This window comes from Polyodon spathula, chromosome 2, assembly GCF_017654505.1.
Source record: "Polyodon spathula isolate WHYD16114869_AA chromosome 2, ASM1765450v1, whole genome shotgun sequence".
NCBI lineage: Eukaryota > Metazoa > Chordata > Actinopteri > Acipenseriformes > Polyodontidae > Polyodon > Polyodon spathula.
Genome location: NC_054535.1, coordinates 79,401,603 through 79,415,234, shown reverse-complemented (window position 1 = coordinate 79,415,234; position 13,632 = coordinate 79,401,603). Strand labels below are relative to the sequence as shown.

Genomic DNA, 13,632 nt, shown 5'->3' with positions numbered 1-13,632 from the left:
TCTCCAGATATTGTAGTAAATATGTTTTCATCAGATTGGATATGCTGTTCTCTATATACAAGTAAAATCTAAAGTTTGAGATATGTACGTACAAGAGCCTCAAAAAAATATATTCTATATAGGCAACATAGTTCCATTTTATTCGAACTCGGGTTAATAATAAAACTTATTGCAGGTGCAAGCTTTCTATTACCTCTTTGGCTCTGGGTAACGTCTGACCATTAATGATGTTCTCTGCCAAGTCCTTGCGTGAAAGCAGAGTGTTTCGAACCTTGTACACAATCTGGTAGATTTCTATAAGCTTCTCACAAGGCTCATACCTGCAGAAACAGATGTTTGAAAAGCAAACAAAAATAACAGAAGAAAAATATGTCACACTTTACAGTTATAGAAAAAATAGGGTGGGGGGGGTCCTTGAACATGACATGTGTTCATGATATGAACATTAAGACTATACTTGTTAGGTCTCCCAAAAAAGCAGGGGGGTTGGTTCTGTGAAATATACACCCAAAAAATCTAAATTTTTGAGCATCAATTGCTTGATTCTCCTTTACAGATACTAAAACAGGGATGGAAATAAGACTTGAATTGCATAGAAGTTTAGTCCTTTTCTGATTTTACTGTGAGTTTGGTAAGACACACCTGAGCTTATTACATATACACTATGGCTGATCAAGCTCGTAGTAAAACCTGGAATGGGTGAAACAGCTATGCAACAGAAGCCTTATTTCCATCCCTGCTAACGGACAAAAGAAGATGCCTACAATCATGAGACAGAGTGATAGGCTGACACCTCATGGTGAAAATGCATAATAATGAAACCCATAACATTTTTAGTTGGTCATTGTCTTAGGCAAAACAGGATCTCTGTTGGCTTGCTGTGAATGACCACAGAGCACAGGCTGTGAGCAGTGTTGCTTCTCCAGGAAAAGACCAGCAAATTCCACAACAAAAAAATCTATTCTCACAAGTTAGAACACCAATGCTCACCTATCCTGCCAATATGCCTGCTCATGTAGCCCAGCGTGTTTCAGTAAAGCAGCAAACACGAATCTACATACTGTATCCAGAAGAGAATCTCCAACATTATCATTCTCCCAGTCTTCAACACAGCAGCACAAAAGGGGGAAAAAAAAATTATTTATTGTTTTACAGATGAACCATGGGCAGAACATAATTAAAGCAATGTCCAAAATCTTCGGGGCACAGATTGCAAATCGTTATGTGTTTATTGGAATAATGTAAAATATGCTTCTTGTTTTGAGTGATTTTTTTTTCCCCATTAAATATTTTTAGTAATTTAGGAAAAAAGTGCATTATTTATTTATTTATTTTTAATTAGCACTAGTAATGTCATTTACAAAAAAATTACGCGTAGAACACACACACTGTAGCACACGTGAGTGTGTGCTGGGAGGGCGTTACTATAACTCATGTGCTGTGTAAATGACACCAGAGAATACATTTCAGATGGGAGTCTAATTAATTGCCATTACACAGCAAATAAATAAACTAGCTGATCATGGGAGTTACACATTTAAAATACAGTATTCAAAATTGAAAACTTTTGATGGAACAAATATATTGAAAGATAACGCATTTAACCAAATACTCACCATCCCGAGAATAGTAAATATGGCCCTAAGTCTCTTAATGCAGTGTTTTGAAAAGAAAAAAGCTGGGAGCGTTTGTTTAACATTTGTGTGATGAGCAAGCTTAGCTCGTCTCATTTCTGTTTGACAAGAATCACATTTCGCTCTGTGATGACTTGAAGGTGGCATTTTAATAATAATGGAAATTAACAAAATCTGAATAAAAAGAAAAGTAACAAAATAGCAAAAAGCTTATATTAACATCAATGTTGTATACTGTATTACTGCAGTCACACGTTGTTTGCAATCACATGGCATGCAGGGTAAAAAAATGACAATGTTTGATCTTGTTTATAAAACAGAGCAGAGCATGATCATTAAAGTGAATAATATGAGCCTGATAACAACGGTCCCGCGGCTTGATGATAATCTTTGGTTCTCGATTAAATTCTTCAGTGCACATTGTGAGCGAACATTCTATAACCCTGAATTAAAGTATGTTCACAAATTACAGTTAAATCCCAATTATTTGTATTGCTTATAAAAACAAACCACAAATAGTACAATACAAATTCATTGTGTATCAATCACTTTAAATCTCATTCAATTCTTAACAATTAACTCAATGTATCATCTATCAATGTAGTATGCATTGAAAATACATTGTATTTCACAAAAGAAAACCTCGGCTTATGGCATTTTTACCTCGGCTTATGGCATAGTCCTTCATTCTCCTCCAGAGGCTGTGTGTTGGCTCTCGAGCGATGCCCAGAGCCAGATCTATCAGCATGGCATTCTCCTCAGACAGCTTTGCATCTCCTAGCTTGGGGTCAGCACAGCCAGAGAGCGCAGTCTCGGTCAACCACATCATTAACGAATCTGTGTGGTGTGAAAAAAATAAATAAATCAGTAAAAATCAAATAAAAAAAACCTATACAAATGTATTCTTTTTATAATTTAAATAGAATTTACTTGAAATACTTAACTTCAACTTTCCTGATTATACACCAGCTAATGAATAACAAAATACTGCCCAATTTAATATTTTGGAAAGTTACATCATTTACCAAAGAAACCTGATAAAAAAGGGGACGGGGACGGGGACATAATTAATAGACTTAAATGGCTGTATTACTTGGATCCACATATAATTAGATTGAATAAACAGCTACTGTATGCAATGGGAGCCTTTGTACCAACTCTGGATTGCAAGTGTTACTCCATACCTTGCTGATCACAGTCCATCTCCAAGCCATTTCGCAGGAGGGGGTTCTCTAGCCAGAACTCAGCTGCTCTCTCCTGTTGGGAAAGGGGAGGCCCCTGTAACATTCCACCCAGACACCAGCCAATAGTCAAAGCCACCGACCTCTCCAAATCAAGCAGCCAGACCCACGATCCAGTCTCTGCTTCAGCTGATGGGTTAGGACTTTCTGATGATTCTAAAATAATAACAATCCAAAATAGCAACAAAAAGAATTGCCTCATAACAACAAAGTACTTTGAATCGTTCTTTAATTAAATCCTGTATAGTTCAATAAATAAATAACATGATCTCTGCAAGCTACCTGCATTTAAATTTACAGCATCTGATGCCAGTTGTGTTTTCTTACCAAAGAGTGTTCCTTCCAGCTCTTGCTCCTCCAAGACTCCGGTATCAGGTAAGAAGCAGTTGAGCTCATTGATATGCTCGAGCAGGGACAGAAGGTGAGGCAGCAGAGGACGTATAACATGGAGCGGCAATAGCAGGAGAGAGTATATCACCTGACACATGAGGCTTCCTGCAGCAGAGCCGTACAGAACAGCTGGAGGGGAACAATACACACAATAAAATTAACACCATACTAAGACATAAGTGCAGGAGGCCTCCCTAGTGACCACATGGCACCACCGCATTGAATAAAAACCCAGATTGCATATTAGTTGCTTCCTAAATTATCCCCTTCACTTTTCTGTACAGCGATTTAAACAATGATTCGAATACCAAAACCCAGCTTACTAGAATTAGACATGTAAAGGTTTCAATTAAAAAAGAACCCTTAGTCATTCATGATCGTATAGAGCAGCAACTCTTATCAGCTGGCCAAACGGCATACCTCAACAGCAACCTTAAAATTATTACAGCAATAGTTATGCAAGAGCTAGTGAAGCCGTTAAGTAATGGGTATGCAGAACTGACTTAAAAAGTTCACAAGGTAGAGAAGCCTTGCCCACTATTTACTCTGGCACACCAACTTGGTTGGTTTACAGCATGTCTAACAGAATAATCTTTGAGGTTTCAACCTCTTTAGATGAAAGAACCTCATTAGAAAATAACTCTTACTGTGCAGTTTCTTAATAACGTGCTTGTCAAGAGCGCTTTCCTCCAGTAAAATGGTAGACCTCCTAAAGGTGTCAGCAGCGTTAGGCAACAGCAGGCAGAGGTGTTTATGAAGTAACGTCACACTGCCATCCTCCTAAAGGAAAAAAAGGACAAATTCCAAGTTTATCAATACACAAGTCATACGAGCCTAAGTTGTATAATAATTTAATTTGCAATGGTCAGCAAGATGTACCTTTGATTCTGTGTTAGTGCAGCAGTGTGCCAGGAGGTGTCTGTGCATAGCTGACAGGAGACGATGAAAATGAGAGGGTGGATCACTCTGCTTATGGGCTATGCTGCTTTGTAGTTTATCGCTATTTTTCTCCAATTCTCCAAAAGCAAGTTCCTGTGGAAAGAACATCACTTTTTTCCTTATCCTTAACTTGTTAATGCTGATAAAATATGTCTGTTTATGATGATTTACATTTAGATTGACACAAAGTTAATTAAGTTTGGAATAACATTAACTTTCTGTTTACTGCACGTGAATAAAATAGGATATGTAATTAATAATTCATGCTTGATTACATTTTAATTACCAATACTAGTTATAAAACATTGGCAAATTAATCCTAACTGCAAGATTGCAGCAGTGGACCATGGTGGAGAGTTAAAAACCCCATCTATTATACAAGACTGAAATAAAGCAATGATGCTGCAACTTTAAGTGCACTCTGAATCAAGAGTCAAACAATACCTCTGATGTTGAACAACACTTAAAATGTTGGCAGACTTGTGTAAGAATTAGTGCCATATTTTTGAAGCAAGCAGTCAGAAAAAAGACTCTTTATAGCTAGCTATATTTTGTTCTGAAAACTGAATCAGAAGGTTGGCATAAAGGTATGTGTTTGCATTAACACATTACTTGTTGAATGTAGCAACATCACAATCAGTGTAATTATTATAGATGCAAACAAATTAAAACAGCAAAATGCAATTAAATATTTACAGTGTAGAAACCGATGTTCAGTAGAAGAGTCTTTAGGAGGACTTCTGCCAGGTGAAAGTGGTTGTTAGTGTCTGAGCCAACTGTAGGCTGGCCCGGTGCAGAACTCTGGGTTAGCCCCGTAGATAGCTCTGCTGGAGAGCTGTACCCAAGCAAGGAGGCAACATGGGACTGCTCCTGCAGGCTGTTCATAACCATGTCCAGCTGCATTCTCTGGGATAGAGATATAGACAAATATACAACTTTAAATAAATAAATAAGGAAGCATGTCCACATGCATGCAGAAGCCAGTTGCTGGGACAGGTCAGTTTGAATTACCAATTACACCATGTGCTGTAAAAAGGTATTAGCATGGCACCCTGCCCTTTTAAACATGTTGGAGAATGTGATATACTCAATCTGTATGAAACACATCAAACGTTTAGGTTTCTTGGTGCCAAAGGCACAACGATGCAGCATTTCTCTCACATTGACACACATCCTAAGTTTCATCTGACAACTTTTGCAACAACATTTCAGTCCATGTTTAAGAGACGAAATGGCAGAGAACCCTACCTGCCCATTGGAAAGGCTGTCCCAGCTCTCTGGGCCCTGAGGTAGAAGAGAGTGCAAAAGCTCTGTTCGCTCCGTGAGAGGAGGCAGGAGCAGTGATGCACCAATGGAGAGGGTGTTCATCACAGCCTGAAAAGAGACATACACAGCTATTATTTTTAAAAATAAACAGATTTTCTACTTTTTTCTGTGAAATCTCCAGAGTAAGGTGTAGCACAGATGTTACGATCTAGCCTGGAAGCAGATAAGGTGTAATTTTATTACCAAATCTGTAACTGAACTGCTGATACTGAAGAAAAAAAAACATTTGGTAAGACCATATTGATACACAGATAAATGCTTCTCTACTGTAATGAATGTTTAAAGTTATGGATGGTAATTTTCTGCTGTACATCTCCCAAGTTTATAGTCCAGAGATAAATATGTTTTATCAAATTTAACTAGAAAACAGTTTTCTACCAAATTCTAAAAAAATGATGACAGATGTACCTGCTGAATAGAATCAGGAACATTCGAGTCAATGAGCCTGAAGAGAAGGTTCCTGAGGGGCCTCCCCTGCACCCCCAGGACCGAGGCTCCAATACCCCCCGCATGGGCCAGGGAGAGGTGAGTGGACAGCAGCTTCAGGCAAAGCAGCACAAACTGGTGGTGTTCTCTAGACAGAACAACAGAAACACAAGGTAACTTAACCTTGCTCTATACCACATATTCTGTAGGTGTTTCTGGTACTGTGTTTCTAGACAATATTTATAAATATTGTATATGTTTTTGTTTATAAAAAATATGTGTTCAATATGTCCAGGCTGGGCTTAGAATCCCCTCCCTCCTAAAAACATGTGAGGAATGTGGCCAGGTGCCCCGTGCTATACAATAGAGCTGGGAGACAGCTCCAAGTGAGTTAGTATAAGAAATGGGCTGAGAGCAGCAGGCTGTACTCTCCGTCATGTACATAAATAGCCTGTTTTGTTTTGAATGTTTGGTTTGATTTTTACTTATTTCTGTTGTAAATAAAAGTGCTCAGTGAGAGCTTTAAATCTGCAAACACTTATCCCTGCCTCTGTTATTCCTGACACTTGCCTCAACTGCAACACTGCCCTTCCACAATCTACTTCTCTTTTTATAAAGAGTAAAGGTTATTGTAGTCAAAAATTACTGAACCCTGCATATATCTCTTTGTCCTTCCTCGGAGGGGAGTTCTGTGCCACTGTAAATATTTGTCCTCTCAAAAAAACTGATAAGAAAATTGTAATTTAGTGCAAACTCAAATATGAAGTAGATCTCATTCCATCAAACCCCAATACTATGATGCACACCTGACTAAACTAGTGACCTGCAGGCAGAATGTTTTTAAATTGCTGTCGATCCACTGAACTAACATTTTCAATCAGTACAGTTTTAACATAATTTGATACTGAACTATAAATTAATAAGTAGTTTGTAAAAATACAGAACCTAATAAATAATTCTAGAACGGCACCCATTACTGTATTCCTACCCCTAATTTACGTGCTGCTGTAAATCAGACCTTATACAGGAACCATGAGGTGAGTGAGAGAGATGAGGGGGGAGAGGAAGCAGGAGAAAGAGAAGAATACTTTCCACACAATTGAAGGAACAGAAGATAAAGATTACTTTACTTGGGACTTTCAATGCTCAAAGCAGTGTCTTCCACAGCTCAAACCTCATTTCTACTAGAATGCAAGGACTCACAGTACCTCTGAGATGGAAATGGGGGTGGGGGCACATCACTGTTGATCCCATCACAGTAGCGCTCCAAGAAGTTGCGGAGGTATGTGAAGGTGCTCTCCTCCAGATCAACACAGAAAGGTCTGTGCCAAGCTACCAGCTGCCTAAAGGTATGATAAGTAACTGGGGTAAACGTAATGAATCACAGTAATTGAAAATCACATTCAGAATTCCACAAAAAAAATAAAGAAAATAAATAATGGTTCCAGAATGACAGCGCTGAAGATAGAAGTTCTTTCCCACAATGCCTCACTCGTGTGCTTCTAGCCTACTCTAGGGGGCTTACCACAAGGTGGGTTGGAACAGTCATCTTTGTGGCGCTCTATTGTGCTTGTGACTGCCTTTTTATGTTAAACTAATTGCTTCTCTGTCTTGTTTATACACAGCATAATACCTGACTAATTTTTTTACAAATCATCTGCAAACTTATCATACCCTCTAGACTCCTTTTAGATGTTTTGGACTGCATTTGAGTGTAATGCTGTTGGATTTATGCCGTTAGTAAACAGATTACATATTCTGCAGCTAAGAGGATCCTCCATATGTAGATAGAGGTTTCCATCCACATGAGCCTCACATTACAATGAATTGTGCCAATTTAAAACGGATAACCAAGGTTGGACTAACCTTTTTATTGTCATTATATGAAATGTCAATCCTTCCATTGTATGTAATAATAATAATAATAATAATATATATTTTTTTTTTTATCTTTAGCGGTATAATATTATCCAGTTAGTATGTTTTTTTCTCCATCCTAGATGTGATAACGAAGTTGTTCCTTGAAAACCAATTTAATATCATACTATCTTGTCTGAAACAATGTACAGTGAAGCTCATTCTCCATTCCCACCTGTCTGTAGGTACAGCTGTCCAGGCTAGGCTATGCGAAGTGCCAGCGGTAATCTGCTGAATGGCTACTCCCTCCAAGCTAATTACTTTCTTGGGTTTTGTGACAGGAGTGGAGGTGTGTCCCTGTCCACATTGTCCCATTGCATTGTTACCCCAGGCATATACTTCATTTTCTGCCAAAAAAAATTAAAATACAGTTATTACAGGCTTTGGCCACTTATAATACACTATGTTATTTGTCTTTGTTATTTAATTTAATCCTACCATGTGACAAGGCAAGACAGTGGCTGTCTCCGCAGGAGATATCAATGATCTTGGTCATACTCAGTTCTTCAATGAGATGAGGCTTCAGGGCTGTTGTTTCAGATGAACCACACCCCAGACAAGAGCTCATGGGTCTGAACCCACGGTTGCTGAGTACGTTTGTGGAAAACATCTTGTTTATATTTACTATATTATATTTTAGTTTGATTGACCCCCATAGATATAATGAGTACTATACGCCCGTGCGTGCGCGCCACCGCACGCGTTACGCCCGCACGCACCGCCCGCCCACACACACACACACACACACACACACACACACACACACACACACACTATTTCCATTTGGCGCCGCCCTCAAATTAAAGACATCCTTGTTTTGCCGCTGCAGTCATATATCAGCTTTATAATAGAGGCCGCCCTCGAATAAACGCCGCTATCAATAAAGAAATATTAAGGTGTTTTTTTCTCCCCTTCTAAAAAAAAAACAAAAAAGCACACAGAGTAAACAAATAAACGTGCGACACTGACTATGTACATGTAACGCCCCTGAAGAGACGGGAGTCTCAGTCTAGCACGTAAATTACAATCTAATGTACACACACATAGTAAGCACATTTTATTTTATGGTAGTACAGTTCTGAAAGAAAACGCAAGATAAACTGCCTACAGAACAGCAGTCCTTCTTAAGTTCTTATAGGTGGTTTTGTTGTTTTGTTTTTAGTTCAATTGTAATTCTCATACTCAATCCCGTACAAATAAAAACAAATGTGCTTACTTTCTATGAGAAGATTTAGTTTTGGTTTCTCTTGCAGAAAAATTACAAACAAGCAAGTTACAGTGAGAAAAAAAAAAATAACCGAGTAGGATACAGTGCCTATAGAAAGTCTACACTCCTTTGAGCTTTTTTCACATTTTGCTGGGTCAGTGCCTCAGAGTTTCATGCATTTAAATGAGGATATTTTTCCACTTATCTACACACCATACTGCACACTGTTAAGGGAAAAAAGTTTTTATTGAGAAAAAAATTATATATTAAAAATACAAAACTGAAAGATTATAGTTGGATAAGTCTCCACCCGAGTTTATACTTGGTGGAAGCACCTTTGGCAGCAATTACAGCTGTCTATTGGGATAGGTCTCTACCAACTTTGCACACCTAGATTTGGCAGTGTTTGACCATTCTTCTTTACAAAACTGTTCAAGCTCTGTCAAGTTCCTTGGGAGCGTTGATGGACAGCAATCTTCAAGTCATGCCACCAATTTTCGATTGGATTTAGGTCGGGGCTCTGACTGGGCCACTCAAGGACATTTACCTTTGTGTTCCTTAGCCACTCCAGTGTAACTTTGGCTGTGTGCTTTGGGTCATTGTCATGCTGAAAGGTGAACTTCCATCCCAGTTTCAGCTTTCTTGCAGAGGGAAGACTGTTTTCCTCAAGGACTTCTCTGTACTTTGCTCCATTTTCCCTTCTATCCTGAGAAGTGCCCCAGTGCCTGCCGATGAGAAGCATCCCCAAAACATGATGCTGTCACCATCATGCTTCACAGTAGGGATGATGTTCTTTGGGTGATGCGCTTTGTTGGGTTTGCAACAAATATTACGCTTTGCATTTAAGCCAGAAAGTTCCATTTTAGTTTCGTCAGACCACAAAACTTTTTACCACATGGCTACAGAAACTCCCGAGTGTTTCTTTGCATACGTCAACTGGATTCAAGGTGGGCTTTTTTGAGTAATGACTTCCTTTTTGCCACCCTACCATACAAGCAAGATTTGTCTTGCCCATAAAAGCCTGTAGCTTGCAAACTTGGTAGCCTCTCCAATCAGTCTCTTTCTTGCTTGGTCATCCAGTTTGGAGGGACGGCCTGATCTAGGTGGTGCTGAGTCTTGGTGGTTCTATACACCTTCCACTTCTGAATAATCGTCTTGACCATGTTCCAAGGGATATTTTTTTATACCCATCCCCTGATCTGTGCCTTTCAACAACTTTGTCCTGGAATTCTTTTGAAAGCGCCTTGGTGCTCATGGTTGAGTCTTTGCTTTGAAATGCACTACCCAGCAAAGGGAACCTGCAGGAACTGCTGAATTTATCCTGAAATCATGTGAATCACTACAATTTAACACAGGTGGATGCCACTTAACTTGTGTGTGTGATTTTAAAGGCGATTGGTTACACCTGAGCTAATTTAGGATTGCTATTACAAGGGGGCTGGACACTTATCCAACCAAGCTATTTCAGTTTTTATTTTTTATTAATTTTCTACAAATTTCTAGAATATTTTTTTCCCTTGGAAGTTGTTGGGAACGATGTTAAGACAAATGAAAAAAAAAAAACACTACTTTAATTAATTTTAATTCCAGGCTATAAGGCAACAAAAGGCGAATATTTAGAAAGGAGGTTTAGACTTTCTATAGGCACTGTATATTGTAGTTTTTACAGAAATCAAACTGATATTCTAAGGTAATTTTTGGTGCAGAAAAACATCTGTGTCACACTCTTGGATTTAACTGCCACACAAGAATTGTCCCGCCCCTTAACAACCAATACCCACTCCTGATTCACTGGTACAGTACTACCCTGACCTTCCAACTCCCACCTAATAGGCTCTCGGTTACCGTCACCGATAAACGCACTGTGGTTAATGTAGGTCAAAATACGCTGCTACATACAGGTAGGCTACCGTATTACAGAAAGTAAACAATCTTGATGCTTCTAAAATGTCATAAATCATGTAATAAAATATTGCAGAGTTTGAAAATCGTAGTATTATTAATAAATAAAAGCCCTCGTATAAATAAAGGCGCTGTGATTTTATATCTATATATATATATATATATATATATATATATATATATATATATATATATATATATATATATACACATATATATATACACACACAACACACACATATATATATATATATATATATATATATACAGTACTGTGCAAAAGTTTTAGGCAGGTGTGAAAAAATGCTGTAAAGTAAGAATGCTTTCAAAAATAGACATGTTAATAGATTATATTTATCAATTAACAAAATGCAAAGTGAGTGAACAGAAGAAAAATATACATCAAATCAATATTTGGTGTGACCACCCTTTGCCTTCAAAACAGTATCAGTTCTTCTAGGTACACTTGCACAAAGTCAGGGATTTTGTAGGCATACAGTCAGGTGTATGATTAAACAACTATACCAAACAGGTGCTAATGATCATCAATTCAATATGTAGGTTGAAACATAATCATTAACTGAAACAGAAACAGCTCTGTAGGAGGAATAAAACTGGGTGAGGAACAGCCAAACTCGGTTAACAAGGTGAGGTTGTCAAGTCATACACCATGGCAAGACTGAGCACAGCAACAAGACACAAGGTAGTTATACTGCATCAGTAAGGTCTCTCCCAGGCAGAAATTTCAAGGCAGACAGGGGTTTCCAGATGTGCTGCCCAAGCTCTTTTGAAGAAGCACAAAGAAAAGGGCAACGTTGAGGACCGTAGACGCAATGGTCAGCCAAAGAAACTTACTGCAGCAGATGAAAGACACATCATGCTTTCCTCCCTTTGCAATCGGAAGATGTCCAGCAATGCCATCAGCTCAGAACTGGCAGAAAACAGTGGGACCCTGGTACACCCATCTACTGTCCGGAGAAGTCTAGTCAGAAGTGGCCTTCGTGGAAGACTTGTGGCCAAAAAGCCATACCTCCAAAGTGAAAACAAGGCCAAGCGATTCAACTATGCACGAAAACACAGGAACTGGGGTGCAGGAAAATGCCAGCAGGTGCTCTGGACTGATGAGTCAAAATTTGAAACATTTGGCTGTAGCAGAAGGCAGTTTGTTCGCCGAAGGGCTGGAGAGCGGTACACAAATGAGTGTCTGCAGGCAACAGTGAAGCATGGTGGAGTTTCCTTTCAAGTTTGGGGCTGCATTTCTGCAAATGGAGTTGGGGATTTGGTCAGAATTAAAGGTCTCCTCAAATGCTGAGAAGTACAGGCAGATACTTATTCATCATGCAATACCATCAGGGAGGCATCTGATTGGCCCCAAATTTATTCTGCAGCATGACAACGACCCTAAACATACAGCGAAAGGCGAAAGACAAGGAGTCCTGGAAGTGATGGTATGGCCCCCACTGAGCCCTGATGTCAACATCATCGAGTATGTCTGGGATTACATGAAGAGAGAAGCAACGGAGGCTGCCTAAATCCACAGAAGAACTGTGGTTAGTTCTCCAAGATGTTTGGGCCAACCTGCCTGCCGAGTTCAATCAAAAACTGCGTGCAACTTTCCTAGAAGAACTGATGCTGTTTTGAAGGCAAAGGGTGGTCACACCAAATATTGATTTGACGTATATTTTTCTTCTGTTCACTCACTTTGCATTATGTTAAATTTTTTCACATCTGCCTAAAACTTGCACAGTACTGTGTGTGTGTGTGTGTGTGTGTGTATATCTATCTATCTATCTATCTATATATATATATATATATATATATATATATATATATATATATATCTATATATATATATATATATATATATATATATACACACACACACACACACACACATACATACACACACATACATACACACACACACACACACATTTGCTGGAGTTAAAATAAAAGACCACCAAAGCTTATTAGAGGTGCATATCACTACAACAGCGCTACTCTAGATGTTTTTGTTACACATTTATACGATTCTCAGAAGCTGAAACTTACAGAAATGACTGTACTAGGGATAAGCGTTCAGATTTGATTTTTTTTTTTCAAATATATAAAGCCAGCAACAGCCCTTACCTGTCCTGCAGAGGTCAGTGCCAGCGAGGACTGACTGCCTGCACACACTTTCCTAATACTGAGACCTTGCAGCGCTTCAATTACTTTGGGCCTGTACACTCTGTTTGTATCCCCATGGCCCAGTTTACCTGAAAGACAGTAGTAAAAAACACACATTATACCAATTAGGGTTTTGTGAGCAGAGACTCTTCGCACTGAGAATAGTGTGCATAGAGCCTGGGGACAAGATGGCCACCTTATGAGAAAACTGCAGAATGTAACCAGGTGGGAGCTGAATTACTGATATCAATTAACTCCTGGACACACCCTTTAAAACTTTCTGAAGTAGTAGTGAGTAGTTTTTTCTTGATTGATGTGAACTAGATGCAAAGAAATGCACAAAGTCCTTTTCTTCAGATATTAGTTCGGTTTATTCAATTTATGCAGGGAATCATTTTCCCATTTCACAGCAAGCAGACTCTGGAAACAGAAAGAACGCTCAAAGCAAAACAGAACAGAACAAAATATAATGCCATACTGT

General features: G+C 38.8%; 1 protein-coding gene across 1 annotated transcript in view; it reads right to left on the bottom strand.

The window, feature by feature from the left end:
• The window catches only part of LOC121327008 (probable E3 ubiquitin-protein ligase HERC1), a 76,407-nt gene that overhangs the window by 50,114 nt on the left and 12,661 nt on the right, over positions 1-13,632 (bottom strand). Inside the window, exons 8-21 of the mRNA XM_041270750.1 lie at positions 13,113-13,240; positions 8,312-8,483; positions 8,049-8,220; positions 7,165-7,299; positions 5,939-6,104; positions 5,453-5,578; positions 4,901-5,110; positions 4,145-4,297; positions 3,913-4,045; positions 3,203-3,394; positions 2,819-3,031; positions 2,298-2,471; positions 991-1,102; positions 194-320 (exon numbers count right to left, since the gene is read on the bottom strand). Of these exons, the coding sequence (XP_041126684.1) occupies positions 194-320; positions 991-1,102; positions 2,298-2,471; positions 2,819-3,031; positions 3,203-3,394; positions 3,913-4,045; positions 4,145-4,297; positions 4,901-5,110; positions 5,453-5,578; positions 5,939-6,104; positions 7,165-7,299; positions 8,049-8,220; positions 8,312-8,483; positions 13,113-13,240 (2,213 nt within the window). The remainder of the gene's footprint in view (positions 1-193; positions 321-990; positions 1,103-2,297; positions 2,472-2,818; positions 3,032-3,202; positions 3,395-3,912; positions 4,046-4,144; positions 4,298-4,900; positions 5,111-5,452; positions 5,579-5,938; positions 6,105-7,164; positions 7,300-8,048; positions 8,221-8,311; positions 8,484-13,112; positions 13,241-13,632) is intronic.